This window comes from Centropristis striata, chromosome 23, assembly GCF_030273125.1.
Source record: "Centropristis striata isolate RG_2023a ecotype Rhode Island chromosome 23, C.striata_1.0, whole genome shotgun sequence".
In the NCBI taxonomy this organism is placed as follows: domain Eukaryota; kingdom Metazoa; phylum Chordata; class Actinopteri; order Perciformes; family Serranidae; genus Centropristis; species Centropristis striata.
The window spans coordinates 4,420,933-4,428,522 of NC_081539.1; the positions used below are offsets into that span (position 1 = coordinate 4,420,933).

The 7,590-nt window shown below is 38.7% G+C and overlaps 1 protein-coding gene across 1 annotated transcript; it reads left to right on the forward strand.

Annotated features, from left to right (window-relative positions):
* The first annotated feature begins 2,696 nt into the window (after nucleotides 1-2,696).
* On the forward strand, nucleotides 2,697-6,300 carry itprid1 (ITPR interacting domain containing 1). The gene is made up of 4 exons (XM_059327309.1): nucleotides 2,697-2,739; nucleotides 4,054-4,131; nucleotides 5,143-5,345; nucleotides 5,478-6,300. Coding segments are annotated over exons 1-4 (792 nt in total). The 5' UTR covers nucleotides 2,697-2,737; the 3' UTR covers nucleotides 5,987-6,300.
* Nucleotides 6,301-7,590: the final 1,290 nt, after the last annotated feature.

The following is a 7,590-nucleotide window of genomic DNA, read 5'->3' on the forward strand; positions in this document are numbered from 1 at the left end:
GCAATTTTATTTTTGAGGGAGACCTGGCCAGGATTAGTTGCTAGTTACAGATTAAAATGACAGTGACAAAACAAACTGTATTTCTCTGGGCGAGGGTTAAAAATGTTGATAAAATGAAACACATTAAACACATATTACATAACATTTAGTTGAAGCAGGTAGTGAGCTGTATAAATGCATGACCAATACTGCCCTACAGAGTCTAACTGCAGTAACTACACATGATGAAACTGCTTTAAAGTTTTTAATGGTTTTTAACTGGCCAGCCAAATGGGTTATAGATATGTCACTTATTTCTACATGTATTGATGATGTAATTCTTATGCTCAAAAATCATGATGATTTATTTGACCTTTGACCCCAAAAATGTAGTTACTGCACTGTTACTGTTTTGCATTGCTGTAAAAAGTTCCAATAGTAATGCACAGAGTGCCATAACTACAATGTTGTTGTCTTTTTTCAGCTTTTATATTTTGTTTTCAGTGAAAAAACATTTTCAAATTGATTTTGTTTAAAAGTGTTTAATGACTCTATTCAAAGATTTCTGTATTTTAGACTTAATATTATAAAGTAATGTTATATTTTAGTCTTAATATGATTTTATCTAACTTTTTTACTTAATCACTATCTATACAATAATTCCCCTTTCAAATAAACTCATAATTCCTATTATTTTTATGTTTAAATTAGTATAATATATCCAAAGCAGACTGTGGTAAGTGCAATTACTGCTTTGTTTTGAGTTGGATTTTGTGTTTTTTTTATAATTATTTCTCTGAAATAAAGCAAAATTGAAATCTAAAACTTTGTCCCAGGATAAAACAGACATCAAGGAGTTCTTTTTTTTTGTTATAACTAAATTTTGACCATAAATGTAGTAACTGCAGTTAGACTTTGTAGGGCAGAATAGTCTGGTTACAAAAGCACCAATATGTTGAGAAGACCTGATAACCGAATGCAAAAAAGGCAGAATGATTAGAAAAAATTTGCATTTGCATTACATCTTTTTATAATGGTTGAAATGTTTTATGGTTGGTTTAAACACTGCAGTTTATCTTTTAGTGACAGTTGTTGATTCAGGCTGCCAGCAGCTTCTGGACCTGAACAGAAAGTCAGACACATAACTACAAGTCATATTTAAAAGGCAAATAAGCCTCACCCCCCTCTATGCACAGCACACGGCACGGTTTGCATAGAAAGCAAAAGGATCAGAGGAAAGTTATTACAATGCTTGACAGCTGTAAAATATGAATCAGCTAAGAGCTTAAATGAAATGATGAAGGACAGTTTGCCCTGCGCTCTGATCAACAAACACCTGCAGCAGAATGTGAGTACACAATAGCTGTTAATCACTGTAAGGCTGCATTTTTACTGTTATTATTGTTATTATGTAAATTGAATCTTAATCGTCTGGGGTCTATGATAACGTGACTTTTTTCAAGCACCGTAAAAAAAAAAAATCCAAATTACAGACTTTCAAGTGTAAAAGTAAGATGGGATGAGGCAGGCGTGGCATTTTGTAAAAAAACGTTTTGTGTATATTTTTATTATATTTTAATTTTACCTTTATATGTTCATATTTGTAACCCATGTTTTAAATTTTTCAGGTCCGAAACAGTTCATTGAGCATCCTTGTGTTTTTTTATTGTCATAAATAGTATAATATTATTTCAGATTTCATGATTTTGATTGTGTATTTTTGGGCTCAATGTGTTAATAAAGTGGATTAAAGTGAAAAAATAATTGTCAGATCATGTTGAAGTTGATATATACCAAACATGGGTATAGTAAATATTATGTGGTATATAAAGGGCAAATAGGCTCAGAGCCCAGAGGGTTAATTCAAATCTTACAGTGCTGTAATTTGACATATTCAACATGTCTAAGGTCATTCAAGTGGAGAGAAATAATAGAGTGAAGACAGGCTGCAGCACCACAGCATGTGTAAAACGTCTCCAAATAAGGTTGCATTAGTCAGGCAGTTGTTTATCAAACAATAAGCTAGAATTCAGCCTCAGTCTGACTGAGTTTGACTTTGTGATTGAGAATGCAAGGCATGGTGAGCATGCTTTGTAACATCAACTGTAACACGAAAGGATCTTAAACACCACCCCAGGGTCAAATGGTTAGAAGTTATCACAGTGACTAAGTAAGATTAAGTTTAAACTACTAGTGCAGTGCCTGTTGGAAGTATGTATTCATATAGTGGGAGATTAAGGAGATTTTTCAATTCTGGCCAAATGAGGTTGTGTGTGAAAGTGGGATGTACAATGAGGTGTAATACTCTTAATGTGTAGTGTTAATAAACAAAGTGTATATTGGGTAATACATGGATGTACATTGAGATATAAAGAGACACAGAAATAGTTATTTTAAGAAAAAGAAACTCAATCATTCAACATGGTTAGACATATATACAGACACAGATATAGGAGGGAATACGTTTACACAGAGTAGAGAGGAGAGGACAGGAGAAGCTGGAAAAATCACAATACTTCAATATGTACAATATGTGAGGAAAACTGTTTTCATAATTTTGTGTCTTTTTAAAATAATTTTGTGTCTTTTTTGGTAATTTTGTAGTGTTAATATACAAAGTGTATATTGGGTAATACAGAAAGAGACACAGAAATAGTTATTTTAAGAAAAAGAAACTTAATCATTCAAAATGGTTAGACATACAGACACAGATATAGGAGGGAAGTTTACCTGCAGCACAAACAGATGGATGTGAATAATGTGAGTTAGGGTTATTAGGTGTGTTGTGGAATGTGTAGATTGATTGATAACTATTGCGTTTCATATATTGTGGCTTTTAGCAAGACACTGCAAGGATTTGAACCCCATTCCACTGATGTGGAAGAAAGGGCTTAAATCTCCGCTTAGCATGCTAATCGTGAGATAGCACATTACGCACTATGCTGCACTAAAAGTACATTAACATGAACCCAATTAGCTGATATACTATATTGCATGTAAGTATCTCTTATCAAATGATTATGGGCATTACGCTAAGCAACATGGACGTCATCCATGAATTACATAGTGATGCAACATAAGAAGTGAATAAAGCTAAATCTCCGCTTAGCATGCTAATCACGCTACAACAGAATTTGCACATTACATGCAGACCACTACAACGTCTGCAACTCCATAAAACACTTACTTTTCATAAGGTACCACACCATCCAGCACATACACATTGAACATTGATATTCGCTGTAAACTATTTGAATATTATTGGAAAATCGAACCTTGTAGCCACTTTAAAACTCCTAAAGATAGGTAGGCTAAATAGACTTACAGATGAGATGAGTCAGGGTGGAAATCCAGAGTGAATTGTGTTACTGACCAGGTGTAGGCCTATCACACAATGGGGCGGAGCTCCCCTAAAAGGCGTCCGATCGGAAACAGTGCAATGCTGCAACACTTCCTACGTAAATAATGATATTTTTAAAAATGAATTCAAAAATCTTCAAAATCGAGGATGCACACCTTCGTGCCATGAGCAAGACACATAGGAAATCTGAGGTCAGTCTGATTAACGGTTAGACAGACAGACAGACAGACAACTTCTTTATATTTTCATATTGTTAACAAATCCTGTACCAACACCAAAACAAGAGTGTTCATCAATCTCTCTGTGCTGTGACCTCCCTACCCTGTCTGGTCTTTTATCCCAAGGCCATGTGTTCCTACAAGAGACACAACTCTTTAAAAAATGTGCAACCAGTATTTCATTTTAACAAATGCTCAGTGATTCTTAAAACCGCTATTCAAGGTCGTTCTATGTCAGGGATGGGCAACTCAAATGTTGGAGGGGGCCACAATTTTTCATGGACACTACCACAGGGCCACATATATCAGTCTTTGCATAATATACACAGATCTGTCTGGCTGTGCACGTGGGATTTTAGGATATATACCTATACCTATGATATACTATTTATCTTTATTTTTTTTACTGATTTGGGTTTTTTTTAAGGGAGACTCAGGTTTGAATTGTGTGTGACTGTAAACTTGAGGCCTGTGTTGTGTTTTGTGCTGCTTAAGGTGGAGCAGGTCGAGTCCAGCTCTGACCAGGTGGAACAGCCACAACTCAGCAACCTCAAGTCACTCTGGACCACTCAGGTTAGATACTGACTCTCTCTCTCTCTCGCTCGCTCTCTGTCCTGCTCTCGCTCTCTCTCTCTCTCTGTCTGTGTCTCTCTCGCGCGCTCTCGCTCTCTCTTGCTCTCTCTCACTCTCTCTCACGCGCTCTCTCTCTCGCTCTCTCGCACGCTCTCTCTCGCACGCTCTCTCTCGCTCTCTCTCTGTCTCTCTCTCACTCTTTCTCTCTCTCACTCTTTCCCACTCTCTCTCTGTCTCACTCTCTCTCTCTTGTTCTCTCTCTGTCTCTCTCTCGCTCTCTCTCGCTCTCTCTCGCTCTCTCTGTCTTTCTCTCTCAATCTCTCTCGCTCTCTCTCTCGCGCATGCTCTCTCTGTCTTTCTCTCTCTCGCTCTCTCTTGCTCTCTCTCTTGCTCTCTCTCACTCTCTCTCGCGCACTCTCTCGCGCGCTCTCTCGCGCACTCTCTCACTCTCTCTCGCGCGCTCTCTCGCACGCTCTCTCTCGCTCTCTCTCTGTCTCTCTCTCACTCTTTCTCTCTCTCACTCTTTCTCGCTCTCTCTCTGTCTCACTCTCTCTCTCTTGCTCTCTCTCTGTCTGTCTCTCTCTCGCTCTCTCTCACTCTCTCTGTCTTTCTCTCTCAATCTCTCTCGCTCTCTCTCTCTCGCGCACGCTCTTTCTGTCTTTCTCTCTCTCGCTCTGTCTCTCTCGCTCTCTCTGTCTTTCTCTCTCAATCTCTCTTGCTCTCTCTCCCTCTCTCTCTCTGTCTCTCTCTGTCTTCTCTCTCTCTTCACCAAATTTAGGCTCTCTCGCTCTCTCTCTCTTGCTCTCTCTCAGTCTCTCTCTCTCACTCTCTCTCTTCTCTCTCTCTCGCTCTCTCTCTCTCTCTTGCTGTCTCTCTGTCTCTGTCTCTCTCTCTCTCTCTCTCTCACTCTCTCTCACACACACACACACACACACACGCACACACTTCTGTTTATAAATGTACAGTAGGTTCTCAGTGATGATGAAGGCTCCATTGGCCTCATGTTGACAGTGTGATGGACATACTGAACCTGTGGAAGGACGACCCGGAGGAGGTTCTCCTGGATCTGGGCTTTGGCTGCGATGAACCAGACCTCTCTGGACGCATCCCAGCTCGATTCATCAATCACCAGTCTCAGGCAAGAGGAATAAATCTCCAAGTGTTTCTGGAGGCCCAGAAGAGCCGACTGGACCTGGAGAACCCTGATGTCAGCAGTAAGTCATATAATGCATAATGCTACACTTACTGCAGTTAGACTTTTTATAGACACTGGTGACAGTGATGTGCATGCTCAAAGACTACCAACAGGCTATCAAGACTTGTTTTTTTCCACCTGCCTCCTTCAGATCGTTTCAGACAGCTCGAGGTTCTCCAGCAGGTGACCACAGCGTTCTCCTCCTTGGTGGGTTCCCCACTAGGGAAAGCCCTGCCGCCCGAGGCCCAGGAGAGAAGGAGGCGCATTGGCAATCTGTTCAGGAGAGCATCGAAGAAGTCCCTCAGCCAAATCCACAATGCTAAAACCCAGGACCTAGCTACACCTGCTCCCTCGCTGCAGACTCCACTCAGCCTCGGAGACACAAAAGTCCACGTAAAAAAAGCCAAACCAGGACTTCTGGAGACTGTGTGTCTGAGCCCTCTGGCAGAGGAGCAAGGCACTGGCCCAGACCTTCTGTCTTCTTCTTTGGTAGCCCAGGAGGGAGCAGCTAGACCCTGGCCCCAGAAGGAAGGACACCCCCTGACTGCTAATGCCTTTTTACTGAGGAAGAGGAGCCCGGGGCAGGCCAGGGAGTCATTTGAAATGGAAGAGGCAAGTCTAACTGCAGCAGTTCATCAAAGGCAACACCAACACTATTAAAGCAGAGTGTAGGACTCTGTAGGACACACACTCTGATAGAAGTACAAGTAATAGTTAACCCTTTATCGGGCGAAGAACTATATTTGGTACCTTCAGTGGATATCAGAATGAGGTCCCCATGTCTCTCTGTTTGGTTGTAGAACCACATGGATTTCTTCCAGCTAATCAGCAAAGATCAGGCACCATGACATCTGACCAATCAGTATGATAATAATATAATAATATTCACTTTATTCACCTGGACCTCCAATGTAAAAATGAAACATTTAGAAGAAAAAATCTGCAAGAAACAGTCGTACAAACAGAGTTATTCTTCAGTGACTTGTACCAGGAGAACTTGACTATGAGAGCATTAGAGAATATTAAGTATGAAGAAAAATTTTAAAAAGTTGCAAATTTACTAGATTAAAGTGGCAAATCTACAAGAAAAAAAGTTGCAGATTTAAGAGATTTAAAGTGAAAAAAAGCAACTTTTTTCCTCGCAAATTCACCACTTTAAATCTCATAAATCTGCACATTTTTTTTCCCGTAGATTTGCCACTTTAATCTCGTAACTTTTTTCTCAAAAAATTACCCCTCTCCCCCGGGTCCGTATGTTTTGTTTTTTTACACATTCTGACAGTATGAAATATCCTTCAATATTCTCTAGGGTTGAAATTTGGAATTTTCAAGTATTTCAATGAGTGCCCTATTAAGGATTAAACCTCTGAAGTCCAGGAGATTTTGGTTGAAATTTGTCAACTTCCTCTGCATTAATTTGTGTCTCTGTTTAGCATCTTTCAGTCTGTCCTTACATCACATGCATGGCTCCTTTTTCTCCACACAAACTTGGCTATCAGTCAGATTTTTCATTTTATTTTAATTAACAAAGTATAAAGCTGCCAGGAACCCAAAATAAAAACAAAAGACACAGGTTTCTATGGAAATGTACCATTTTTTTCCTTTCTTTTTTTTTTTTTTTTTACCATTTATTCATACAAAAACAGCAGGAAAAACAGTAATAGTTTTGATTGTAGAAAGAAAATTCACATTTTAAAAATGGTCAAGAAACATAAATGTCACACTGTGAAAGCTCCTATGATTGCACTTTAACTGGCTTTCTCAGCTTGTCTACATATCATATGTAAATAAAGTTACTGTAAATTAAACATGTGTATTTTCAATAAATAGATGGACTCCAGAGGGTTAAGTAATAATATATGTAAAGCCCCAAGTACAGCTTTTGAATACATATCCCTTGAAAACATTTGTTCTTTTCCCTCAAGGAGAGCAGAGGCAGTGGTCAGGGTTATTAATAGACTCCAATGGTTACCAAAATGTCCAAACCAATAATTTCACAAAAAGACTCCACTGTGTCAGATTGATGTCTTGATTTTAAAGCATTATGTTTGTTTGCTGTATGATTATACAGAAAAAATGCTTTGATTTTAATTCTGATATAAGCTAAATGTATAAGGTTTTTTTTTTAATTTTCTGACCAACACCATTTATCTGCATTAGCAAAGCTGTCTCCAGTGGTTTGCATTCATATATTAACTAACCATTTCATACCAACTTATATATTGACCTATATTTTGCAACATATGCATATCATTATTTATTTT